The following is a 13,450-nucleotide window of genomic DNA, read 5'->3' as shown; positions in this document are numbered from 1 at the left end:
AGTGTCCAGTCCCCATCCCCCCATGAGTACTCTGGAGCACAGACTCCCGCAGTGCTTTTGGGACCAACACCTGCCACCTCTCCTCTCCCGTAGCTGACTCCTTCCATGCCCACTGTAGCACGCCATCAGCCAGCCGCAGTCTCTCAAACTTTGACCACAACCCTTTGGTCGCGAGTGAGAGTGCTGTCACCTCTTCCCGCAGTGGCCTCACCTGCGCCTCTACCCACTGTAGCACTGGCTATAGGTCTGTGACCCGTCCCTGCTGCTGCCCCCATTCAGCAACGTCTGCAGCTCGTTGGAGGTAAACCTAGGCATTGAGTAATGATGAGAGAGATATTGTCTCTAGAGACGTTTAAACCAGGTGATGTCACCGCATATGTGGAAGGTGGAACTAAATGATAGGTTAAGGCATATTGAGCAGGGCTAGAGGCTCACAGTGAAATAAGACAATAATCACTAACCAGCACAGTAATGGACAAGGCATATTGATATTAGGGAGGGGCATGTGTAGCCGGGTGATCAATAGGTGTCCAGTGAGTGGTTGGGCTGGTGTGAGACACGGCGATTCAGACAGCTAGCAGGCCGGGGCTAGCAGAAGGGCCTTAGAGGGACGTCTCGACGGAGGTGGTTCTAAGGCACTGCATCTCAAATTCTAGGTTAGAGTCCAGGCTCTGTCGAAGCCGGCCGCGACCGGGAGACCCATGGGGCGGCGCACAATTGGCCAAGCATCGGCCGGGTTAGGGGAGGGTTTGGCCGGCAGGGATGTCCTTGTCCCATCTCGCATTAGCGACCGGGCCGGTGCACAGTGTTTCCTCCGACACATTGGTKCAGCTGGCTTCCGGGTTAAGTGGGCATTGTGTCAAGAAGCAGCGCGGCTTGATTGGGTTGTGTTTTGGAGGACGCACGGCTCTTGACCTTCGCCTCTCCCGAGTCCATACGGGAGTTGCAGCGATGAGACAATACTGTAACTACCAATTGGATACCACGAAATTGTGGAGAAAAGGGGTAAAATAAAAAATAAATAAATATGAGGCAGAGACATACGTAAACTAACACATGCGCAGAAAGTGATACGACTGTTTACCTCTGGGAAAGAGGCGTCCTGGGGTGTGGAACAGGGCGGTTCAATCTGGTCGCGCAGCTTCTGCCTTTTAAAAAAGTGAAAACAACCATACTGCAAAGAATTCCAGTACAGTAAAACTGATCTTTCTGGTTCCTCCCCATTGTTAAAGTGAAAGACAGACAATGTATTGCATTAATGGTAGTCGGGTAAGTTGAGCCTGCTCTGAGAATTATTTTACTGATAATGACCAAAATACAAAGAATTCCAGTACTGATCTTTCTGATTCCTCCCCTGTGTGGGTGAAAAGCAGTTAAAATATGGCACTTCTGCGTATAAATAGCTAATTTACATCTTTGGGYAGCCCCCCAAAAATACGTCAATCCCTGTACACTCCTTTACTAATCATTTAGGGCGACTATTTCTGGGAATTCGAGTTGCTATAAAGTGATATATTGTTTAACTATTATTCTCACAAACTACCAGGTTGTTACTGTAAAATATGATTTATTTATTCTTACATCATACCCCTTATTATCAGTTAGAGTAATTGTGAAGTTTAAACAAAACATTAGGTCACATTCTCTCTCATTTAGAAAAAAAAAAGATTTCAAGGCAGAAAATGTATCTACAGATGTAGGATCTTAATTTGGCCTATATTGWCACAGCAAAATAATCCTGCAGCAAAAGGATTTGAACATTTAGAACATAATGTTGCTTGATCAGTGGTTAGGCTATTAGCTGGCCAAAACTAGCTACATGGAAAGTGCAATACTGTTAATATAACCGTGTGTTAGTGTGGCTTTTCAGTGAATTTATGTAAATCACGAAGCTCATCTGTATTTCCTGCAACGCAAATTAAGATCTGTACCAACGTACCGACTCAGRCACCTGCACCGCCAGTCGTGTTCCTGAGGGAGCAACCACCTCCAGGAGAGTCTCCAGTGAACACATCACAGATGTCCTCGTGGGTCAATACTTATACGTGGGCGTTAGTGTGAAGGAAAGAGTAGGGACTAAGACTAACGTGGAGCAAAGTAGTTATAATCATAAACTGGAAGAACTAGAACAAAAGAGCGTAAAACTGAGCTGACGTAACTAATGTATGGAATCGTCACATTTTTTAGTAAAGGATTGGTTAAGTATTTCATCCTTGGCGATCGTTCCTCATTAGAAATAATAGTAGACCCTTCACGAACACAGGACAAAACTACAATCTCAAATTTCACTCTCTCTAATCCAGCAGTTTGCCCAGTCTTTTAGGGCCAAATCCTGGATTGAGAAACACTCACATAGCTCAAAACTTCTACACAAATCACTCACAAAACAATGCATTACTTATGCAAAACTTTGAACTACACGTGTTGAATGACTTCAGTCAGAAACACAGACACACACACAGTACTTCACCTCCCCCACAGTGCGAGGAAGCGCTATGCTGAAGGATATCTGCTGGCGATGGAGTCGTCGTTCATGTGTTTGATCCTCTGCTCCAGCCAGGTCTTCTGGCTGTCCAGCTTCTTCTCCTGCTCCTCCAGCTCACACAGCTAGGCCTTCAGCACCTCCTCTGTCTGGCAGCCCAAGTTCTCCCCTCTGGGACAGGATGGAAGAGGTTTGAATGGGAGTGTGTGTGCATAGGGCTTTCGGATGTGTTGCATGGAAATAAACACCATCCAGTGACTTCATTAAGCCTGACGACGATAGGCAGCCGCTTGACTCACCTCCACTGAATGATGTTCTTGGTTTTCTTCTCGATGAGMCCCACTCCCTCCAGCACGTTGGTGATGTCATAGATCCTCCCCTTCTGTCTCACTGCCAATCTGTCTGCAGCCTGTCAATGGACACAACAGACTAGACAATACTGACAGACACCTAAAGAGACCTTTTAATGGACTTTACTGAGAAAACTAATCTTGAGGAAAACTGAACAGTCGCAATACATCGGGGGGAAAAAAGAAAAACCATGTAAACACAAAGAAATKATGAAGCTGTTTTGGCCTGCAGAGGTTCCCCCTCCCCTCGGTCTCTACCCTGTCCCCCAGCCCTGTGACACACCACATCTCTGACCACAGGATGGCGCCCCTGCAGAGGCACAATGAGGATCTTACACCCTCCTCCACCCCACCAGACATGCACATGGGTAAGGACTACTAGGCCATTCACTCAGAGTTCACGGTCATTTGTAATAATGACTGGTGGTCAATGGTGGTGGTGGTGGTATCTTAGCGTGTAGTAATCTAAGGAATGAAGGGACTTTTTAAAAAGAGGGTTAAGATGATCGTTGTTATCGTATCTAAAATCAACGAGAGTGGTTGACAGAATTGGAACACTGTCAAGTCTGCAGCATTTCTCTATGCTCATAGTTGTCAGGCTACTGTTAACTCCTTTTGTCCCTCTTCCACTCCTATAGAATGCCACCCCCAGGCGACAGCCAGCCTAGCGACGCAGCAGTTGTTAGTCGGCACTGCAACGGGCGTCCAGCACTAGCAAGGGGTTCTGGGAGGACACTCAGGCCAGGAGCTCCAGTCCATGCTTGAAATGGGGATTAAGGAGGAGAGAGAGGGTGAGGGAGGGAGGTGAAAGGGGAGGTGAAGTTCTGAAGCTCAATAGGAGACCAGCTGAAGGAGGAAAGAGAATGTGAAGGAGGGATTAGGGTTTGAGGGGGAGAAGGGGAAGTGGGGAAGTGGGATGCCTGCTGAAATGAACCAACACCTGAGACCAAATGAAGGAGGTGGTGGAGGGTTGGAGGATGAGGGTGGGGGTCTGGAAATGGGAGGGAGGCCAACTCTTGGGTTTGGGAGGGAGCTGAGGGCTGTTCATGTAGTAAAACGGCTTTACTCCCTGTGTGGTGTTCTTACAGAGAGATGTTTTCTGTGTCCTTTAGGTGTGGCTGACCTAATAGATGAGCTGATGTCATATGATGGTAAGCATTAGAACTGAGAGTCTAAAGATAAGTAAGCATGCCCTATCCCATCTGGACAAGAGGAATACCTATGTAAGAATTCTGTACATTGACTACAGCTCAGCATTTAACACCATAGTACCCTCCAAGCTGGGTCTCAACCCCGACCTGTGCGATTGGGTCCTGGACTTCCTGACAGGCCGTCCCCAGGTGGTGATGGTAGGAAACAACATCTCCACTTCGCTGATCCTCAACACTGGGGCCCCACAAGGGTGCGTGCTCAGCCTCCTCCTGTTCTCCCTGTTCACCCATGCCTGCGTGGCCATGCACGCCTCCAACTCGATCATCAAGTTTGCAGACGACACAGCAGTAGTAGGCTTGATCACCAACAACGACGAGACAGCCTATAGGGAGGAGGTGAGGACACTCGGAGTGTGGTGTCAGGAAAACAACCTCTCACTCAACATCAACAAAGCAAAGGAGATGATCGTGGACTCCAGAGGGAGCAGCAGAGGGAGCACCCATCCATCCACATCGACGGGACAGCAGTGGAGAAGGTGGAAAGCTTTAAGTTCCTCGGCGTACATATCACGGACAAACTGAAATGGTCCACCCACACAGACAGTGTGGTGAAGAAGGCGCAACAGCGCCTCTTCAACCTCAGGAGKCTGAAGAAATGTGTCTTGTCACMTAAAACCCTCACAAACTTTTACAGATGCACAATTGAGAGCAGATACACAGTTAGCTAAGTGCCTGAGTGGAAGTCCCTATGTTGTGCAGTGCATCCTATGGGGTTGTTGTTGGCTAACCAGCCCTCCATTGCACTTCTTTTGGTGCATCTTTGCATTGTCTTTTTGGATGACTGAAGTGTTTTCCACAACTGAATCAAATTGCATTGATGCCAGTGTTTTCTATTTCATTAGATACATCTGCTATTTAACACTACAAATAGTCATATGTGATAATAGTGTTCAGTACGGATACGAACACAGTTAGTGGTGTTTCCGGTCATGGAGATGCTTGTTGATACAGTGTGACTGTATCTAGACCAGGATGTCTGTAGTTACGTCTGGTAGCATTGATGCTCACTGACGCAATGTCTTCCTCCACCATGCAATGTGAAATGTCTTTCTAAACTCGATTATTACTCAGTTTCTTATTGAACTGGAGGCCCAACTCAGTATGGATTTTACTGTTTTTGTTTTGCTATGTAAAAAATGTGACACTGCCAATATTTTTGTATTTTGTTATTTCCCTTATTTACAGTGCCTTCAGAAAGTATTCATACCCCTAGACTTATTCCMCATTTTGTTGTTACAGCATGAATTCAAAATTGATTMAAAAAAAAAWTTCACCCGTCTACACACAATACCCCTTAATTACAAAGAGAAAACATGTTTTTAGAAATGTTTGCAAATGTGTCATCTTGCTAAGCAACCCCCAGTTTATATTGGGCTTGTGTTTTAGGTTATTGTCCTGCTGTAAGGTGAATTTGTCTTYCAGTGTCTGTTTTCTTCTAGGATTTTGCCCATGCTTATAGCTTTATTCCATTTACTTTTATCCTAAAAMCTCCCTTGCCGATGACAAGCATACCCATAACATGATGCAGCCACCACCATGCTTGAAAATATGAAGAGTGGTACTTGTAGATATGATGTGTTGGATTTGCCCCAAACATAACGCTTTGTATTCACGACAACCAGTTAATTTCTTTGCCACGTTTTCTTGCAGAATTACTTAATTGTCAGGAATTGTGAAAAACTGAGTTTAAATGTCTTTGGCTAAGGTGTATGTAAACTTCCGACTTCCGAAGAGCCATGCGGCAGGGATGTCCTTGTCCCGTTGCGCACTAGCGACTCCTGTGGCGGACCGGGCACAGTGCACGGTGTTTCCTCCGACACATTGGTTGCTGGCTTCCGGGTTGGATGTGCATTGTGTCAAGAAGCAGTGCGGTTTGKTTGGGTTGTGTTTCGGARGACGCATGGCTCTCAATCTTCGCCTCTCCCGAGTCTGTACGGAGGTTGCAGCGATGAGACAAGACTGTAACTACTACCAATTGGGGAGAATAAGAGGTAAAACATCAACAAAAAAAGATATATCAGRATAATAGTAGAGAGAWTGATTTATTTCAGCTTTTATTTATTTCATCACATTCCCAGTGGGTCAGAAGTTTACATACACTCAATTAGTATTTGGTAGCATTTAAATTGTTTAACTTGGGGTCAAAACGGTTCGGGTAGCCTTCCACAAGCTTCCACAATAAGTTGGGTGAAATTTGGCCCATTCCTCCTGACAGAGCAGGTGTAACTGAGTCAGGGTTTTAGGCCACCTTGCTCGCACATGCTTTTTCAGTTCTGCCCAACAAATTGTTCTAATAGGATTTGAGGTCAGGCTTTGTGATGGCCACTCCAATACCTTAACTTTGTTGTTCTTAAGCCATTTTGCCACAACTCTTTGGAAGTATGCTTGGGCATCTTGTCCATTTGGAAGAGAACCATTTGCGACCAAGCTTTTAACTTCCTGACTGATGTCTTGAGATGTTGCTTCAATATTATCCACATCATTTTCTTTCCTCATGATGCCATTCTATATTGTGAAGGCACTAGTCCCTCCTGCAGCAAACACCCCCACAACATGATGCTGCCACACCTGTGCTTCACGGTTGGGTGGTGTTCTTCGCTTGCAAGCATCCCCCTTTTTCCCTCCAAACATAACGATGGTCATTATGGCCAAACAGTTCTATTTTTTGTTTCATCAGACTAGAGGACATTTCTCCTAAAAGTACGATCTTTTGTCCCCATGTGCAGTTGCAAACCGTAGTCTGGCTTTTATTGTGTGCGCGTTTTGGAGCAGTGGCTTCTTCCTTGCTGAGCGCCTTTCAGGTTATGCGATATCGGACTCGTTTACTGTGGATATAGGTTACTTTTGACCTGTTTCCTCCAGCATCTTCACAAGCGTCCTTTTTTTGTTGTTCTGTGATTGATTTGCACTTTTCGCACCAAAGTACGTTCATTCTAGGAGACAGAACGAGTCAACTTCCTGAGCAAGTTATGAACGGCTGCGTGGTCCCATGTGTTCTGTACTTGCGTACTATGTTTGTACAGATGAACTGGACCCAGGCGTTTGGAAATTGCTCCCAAGGATGAACCAGACTTGTGGATGTCTACAATTTTTTTCTGAGTCTTGGATGAATTCTTTTGATTTCCCAAGATGTCAAGCAAAGAGGCACTGAATTTGAAGTAGGGCCTTGAAATACATCCACAGGTACACACTCCAATTGACTCAAATGATGTCAATTAGTAAAATAATTATATTATTGATCGATTGACTATGACTTTTCAAATCACCCAGTATTGCTATCTGCCATCTACTGGCCAAATCTTGTCTCTCTCTCTCTACTTTCATCTTCTGTCTCTCTCTCTCTCCCCATCCTCTGTCTCTCTCATTCCCCCTCTCTCCTCTGTCAACCTCTCACCCCCTTACTCTCTTATTCCCCCTCTCTCTCCTGTCAACCTCTCTCCCCCTTACTCTCTATTCCCCCTCTCTCTCTCTCTGTCAACCTCTCTCCCCCCTACTCCTCTATTTCCCTCCCCCTCTCTCTCTCTCTCTCTCTACTCTCCTCTCTCTCTCTCGCCTCTCTCTCTCGTCTCTCTCAAAAAGGTAACACCCTCCTTGTTATGTGCTATGAGTCTGAGTTCCCAAAAGGAGGATCCAGAGCAGTAGGTAAACATTAGCTTACTGCAGGAGAGGAGACAAGCAAAGGAGGTAAGGCTTATTTATTTTTGAAGGATTGGCTGATTTGTGGAAAAAGTGTTACTGGCAGTGACATTGTGAAGCTGGTTAGTGGTTAATATGTTCCTTAGCAAGCCAAAGCATCTGTCTACAGATTAATATATGGTTGAATGTGGTGAGAGAGGTACATTTTGCGATACAGTATAAAGAAACAAAGACAGCTTGTCCAGGGCATAATATGTTGTTTCCAAATGCAAAGGTTAAATCCAGGTGTGTGGAATTTCTTTTTTTCTTTCTTTTTAGTGTCTGTCATTATTGGTTTAGCACCGGTGAGAAAGTTTGGGATGGGCATTACACTCACATACCCGATATTACAGGTTTCCTATGACATTACATTTCTGTTTCTATTTATTTTAACTCCCCCTATAGTGTGTTGTATATGCATGTGAATATCCATGAGACACAGGAGTTGAACCCCACCTTTCTGCCTGTATGAGTAACTAGGTAGATTCCATTCACACGATTTACTGCCCCCAATGTTATCACCAACCTTATGAGGTCAAAGACTCAACAAAAGGAGATGGGATGGATTGCACTAATGGAATTCAAATAGCATCTCCATCTGGACCTGTGGAATGTGTGTGTGCGTGCCTGCGTGTGTGTGTACTGGCTCAGAGACCACATAGAGATCATGTTTTTGATCAAGGGGAGGGAAAAGCAGGGTGATAGGAAAGTGCCTGTGGCTCAACACTCTTTCTGTCTCTGGTCTTCATATACTCACTCTCTGCTTGTTGTAAATCTTGTTATTATATGCCTTACATTTTATTTTACTGTGTCTTTTTTTGCTGTGAAGTCCATTTACATTTAAATGCACTTTCAATAAAAGGTGCAATTGAAAAAAGTGCACTATTTAGTCCAGTTTAACTAAAAGCGTTGGATCTTATTTGACCAGGTAATGTCGCAGCAAAATAATCCTTCAGCAATAAAGATTTTAACGCTTAGTCCATATTGTTGCTTGATCTGTGGTTAGGCTATTAGCTGGTCAAAATTAGGCTACATTCAGTGGTTGACCTGGGCAGGAGCTCACCAGAGCTGATCCCGGCACCTCTAATGTTCTACTGCTTGAGGTCCTGTTCCTCTTCTAGAATATTAGATCAAAAGTAGATCAGTCAATGTCAAGCACTGGCTACATGAAAGGTGCAATACTGTTAATACAACCGTGTGTTATTGCGGGCTTTTGTGAATTTCTTTAAATCATGAAGCTCATCGACATTTCCTGCAGTGCAGGAACATTTTCAGCAGCAAAAAATTATCAAAATAAGATTATACACCTGTGGGAAAAGCATTTCAGTACTCAGAAAGGATCTAGCACGAAATCACTTGTAGATGATAACCACATTTTGTTTCGACACCAACCCTTGGGTGTGACACCAACTGTTGTCCCCACGTGATTAACAATGACCCGGGGACATTGAGGTTTTTACATTCCTTCTATCTTCCTTTCACTTTCAATAAAGTTTGATTAAATTTGAATTTGCTGCACAGACTACTGACTCTCAGTAGACCATCCTAATCCTCCTGCTCTGTCCTACAGATACAGATATCCCTCCACCATGGATCTGGTCGAGGACTACGATTACTATGACAACCTAACCCTGAACTACAGCTATGAGGACTACCACACTGTGTGTGAAAAGGCTGAAGTGCGCTCCTTTGCTGGACTCTTCCTCCCTGTGGTGTACTCAGTCTGTGTGGTGGTTGGGCTAGCCGGGAACTCCCTGGTGCTATCCGTCTACGCCTACCATAAACGTCTGAGGAGAACCATGATGGACGCCTTCCTAGTCCACCTGGCCATAGCCGACCTCCTTCTCCTCCTCACCCTGCCCTTCTGGGCTGCGGACGCGGCGCAGGGCTGGGAGCTGGGCCTGCCTCTCTGTAAGCTGGTCTCTGCCTGCTACACCATCAACTTCACCTGCTGCATGCTGCTGCTTGCCTGTGTTAGCATGGACCGCTACCTAGCATCTATTAGAGCGGAGGGAAGGAACCAGGGAAGGCTAGGCAGGGTCTTCACCCGGGCTCACTGTGGGAAAGTCTGCCTGGGGGTGTGGGCTGTGGCTTTCCTCCTGGGTCTTCCAGACCTGCTGTTCTCCACGGTGAGCGAGACCTCCGGGAGAAGGGTCTGTTTGGCTGTCTACCCACCCAGTCTGGCCCAGGAGGTCAAGGCCAGCCTAGAGATGGTGGAGGTGCTGTTGGGGTTCCTGGTGCCGCTCCTGGTGATGGCGTGGTGTTACTTCAACGTTGGGCGTGTGTTGGGGCGACTCCCAGTGGAGAGTAGGGGGAGGAGGCTGAGCGCTATCCGGGTGTTACTGGTCGTGGTGGGGGTGTTCGTGGTCACCCAGCTGCCCTACAACGCTGTGAAGATGTGCCGGGCGATGGACTCTGCCTACACGCTGGTGACCCACTGCGGTGTGAGTAAGGCCCTGGACCGGGCGGCACAGGTCACTGAGAGCCTGGCTCTGACCCACTGCTGTCTCAACCCACTACTCTACGCCTTCCTAGGGTCCTCCTTAGGAAAGCATGTACTGAAAGCAGCCAAGGCGTTTGGAGAAAGGACAAGGAGAAGGGAGGAGCAAGCTGTGGAGATGTCCTTCAACAACTCTCATGCCGCCTCACAGGAGACTAGTGCCTTTTCCATATGAGACAGAGACAGAGACAGAGACAGAGAGAGGGAGAGAGAGAGAGACAGAGAGAGTCGCAAAGTGCGAGGAAGCGGGCTGATATGTCAGGAAATCTCTGGGGTGCAGTGTGGTTCATATATAGCTGTGTATGATCCTCTTGCTTCCCAAGCAGGTCTTTCTGGCTGTCCAAGCTTCTTCTCGATGCTTTTCCAGTCCAACAGCTGGCTTCAAGCAATCTCTGTCTTGGGCACCAAGTCTCCTCTGGGACAGGAATGGAGTAGTTTGATGGGAGTGTGTGTGCAAGGCTTCATCGATTGTGTTTCATGGAATAAACACATACACAGTAGATTCTATGCCTGACAGACGATAGATAATCAGGCCCTTTGAATCACTACTCCATGAATGATGTTCTTGGTTTTCTTCTCGTGAGGCCACTCCTTCACCGCGTTGGTGATGTCATGAGAATTCTTCTGTTCACATGCAATGCTGTCTGCAGCCATGTCAATGGACCACAGACAGACAATACATGGAAGACACTAAAGAGACCTTTTAAGTGATTTGACTAGAAAACTAGATAATTGAGGAAAACTGAACGTCCGCAATAAACAATGGGTGAAAAAAGAAAAACCATGTAAGATCCAAGAAATGATGAAGCTGTTTTGGCTGCAAGGAGTTATCCCTCCTGTCTCTACCTGTCCAGTCCTGTATCACACGCTATCATTCTTGACCAACAGGATGGCGCCCCTCAAGAGGCACAAGAGACTTAAACCCTCTCCCCACCAGACATGCACATGGTAGGACCTACTAGGCCATTACTCATGAAGTTCACAAGGTCATATTGGTAAATAATGACTGTGTCATGGTTGTGGGTGGTGGTATTACGTGGTAGTAATCTAAGGAAGAAGGATTTATTTAAAAGAGGGTTAAGATGATCGTTGTTATCTATTTAGAAAATCACGAGAGTGTTGACAGAATTGGAACAGTCATCTGCAGCATTTTACTAGCTCATAGTTTAGGCTACTGTAACCTTTTGTCCCTCTTCACCTCTATAGAATGCCACCAGAACCCAGGGTCATGCCAGCATAGCGTACGCAAGCAGTTTGTTAGTACGATGACATCTGCAACGGCGTCCAATCACTAGCAAGGTGTTCTGGAAAGGACATCTAGGCAGGCGCATCCAGTCATGCTTGAAATGGGGAATTAAGGAGAGAAGAGAGGGTGAGGGAAGGGAGTGAAAGGGGGAGTGAAGTTCTGAAGCTAATAGGAAGACAAGCTGAAGGAGAAAAGATGTGAAGGAGATTGGTGAGGGAGAGAAGAAGGGAAGTGGGAAGTGAGGATGCTGCTGAATACCAACATGAGACCAAATAAGGAGGTGGTGAGGGTTGGAGGATGAGGGTGGGGGTGGAATGGGAGGGAGCACCCTCTTGAGGTTTGCGGAGGAGCTGAGGGATGTTCATAGTAGTAAAAGGCTTTACTCTGTGTGTGTTCTTAAAGAGAATTTTTCTGTGTCCTTTAGTGTGCTGACCTAATGATGAGCTGGATGTCATAATGATGGTAACATTAGAAATCGAGAGTCTAAAGATAAGTAATGCATGTCCTATCCATCTGGGAACAAGAGGATACCTATTTGTAAGAATTCGTGTACATTGATTACAGTCAGCTTTAAACTATAAGTACCTCCAAAGCGAGGTCTCAACCGACCTGTGCGATTGCGTCCGTGGACTTCCTGAAGGCGTCAGGTGGATGGTAGACAACTCTCATAGCTGATTCTCAAAAACACACTGGGGCCTCAAGGGTGCGTGCTCAGCACTCCTGTTCTCCCTGTTCACATGGCCATCTCGGCATAGCACGCTCCAAGCTGATCATATGACAAGTTTGCAGAGCACATCATATCAGGACTTGAATCAAGAACGACGAGCAAAACCTAATAGGGAGGCTAGGATGGACACTAGGATGTGGGTCAGAGAAAACAAACTCTCATCAACATCAGAAAGCCAAAGGAGATGATGCGTGGCTCCAGAGGGAGCACAGAGGGAGCACCATCACATCTCACATGACGGGCAGGATGGAAAGGTGCAAGCTTTAAGTTTCTCGTAACATATCACGGACAAATGAAATGGTCACCACAGAACATGTGTGAAGACGGCCACAGCGCTCTTCAAATAGATCTGAAGAATGTGTGCTTTCACTAAACCTCACATAATTTTACAATGACACAATTGAGAGCAGATACAAATCAGTATAGTAAGTGCAAAGCAGAAACACACAACCTAAAAAATAAAAAAAAAAAAAAAAAACAAAAATAAACACTCTCAAAAAAAAAAAAAGAAAAAACAAGATCCTAAAAAGGAGATAATAAAAACCAAATACAAACCATGAAAATAAAAAATAAAGTTGATAATGATATATTATACTTCATCGTGACTGATAAGGAGCCTCTGACAACGGCAGCCCATGAAAGGGCAGCCCTCTTTTTGACAGGGCAGCTCACTGCAAAGGGCAGCCCGACTTGAAGGGCAATGAGGGCAGCCTACTGACGGGGCCCTTGACAAGGGCTAGGCCCCACTGACAAGGGCAGGCCTCATCTGGACAGGGCCTGCTACTCTGAAAGGGCAGCCCCAATTGACAAGAAGGCAAGCGCAGGACGAAGGCAAATGACGTGTCAAGAGTAACATTGGTATATGCTGCTGTTCTGCTTATAATAAGGCAAGGAAGATGTAAAACAAAAAAGCAGCAGGAATGTAAAAGTCGCTTTCTAAGGGGATCATTGCAGAAATGGACCAGGCTAGCTTCCCTGATTTGACTCAACTAGTTCCATGGCAAGCAGGATATTTAACCATATGCAAATAATTGCTATACAAGTGCACCTCACAATCTGTATGTGATAATAAGGTGACGAACTTCTGCGCTCTCTCTCTCTCTCCTCTCGTCTCTCTCTTCTCAGCGTCTCTCTCTCTCTCTCTCTCTGCTCTCTGTCTCTCTTACTTGTCTCTATCTTCTCTCTCCATCTGTCTTCTCTCTTTCTCTTCTCTCTTCTCTTCTCCTCTCGATCTCTCCTCTCTCTCTCCTTTCTTGTCT

General features: G+C 45.9%; 1 protein-coding gene across 1 annotated transcript; it reads left to right on the top strand.

Moving 5' to 3' along the window:
• Positions 1-7,668: 7,668 nt before the first annotated feature.
• Positions 7,669-10,440, top strand: LOC111979634 (atypical chemokine receptor 4-like). The gene is made up of 2 exons (XM_024010238.2): positions 7,669-7,727; positions 9,289-10,440. Exon 2 carries the CDS (start codon positions 9,308-9,310, stop codon positions 10,391-10,393), a length of 1,086 nt encoding a protein of 361 aa, XP_023866006.1. The 5' UTR covers positions 7,669-7,727; positions 9,289-9,307; the 3' UTR covers positions 10,394-10,440.
• The last annotated feature ends 3,010 nt before the right edge of the window (positions 10,441-13,450 follow it).

Source organism: Salvelinus sp. IW2-2015, linkage group LG19, assembly GCF_002910315.2.
Source record: "Salvelinus sp. IW2-2015 linkage group LG19, ASM291031v2, whole genome shotgun sequence".
Taxonomy (NCBI): Eukaryota; Metazoa; Chordata; class Actinopteri; order Salmoniformes; family Salmonidae; genus Salvelinus; species Salvelinus sp. IW2-2015.
Note: the sequence above shows the minus strand (reverse complement) of the source record. Positions and strands in the feature narration are given on the sequence as shown.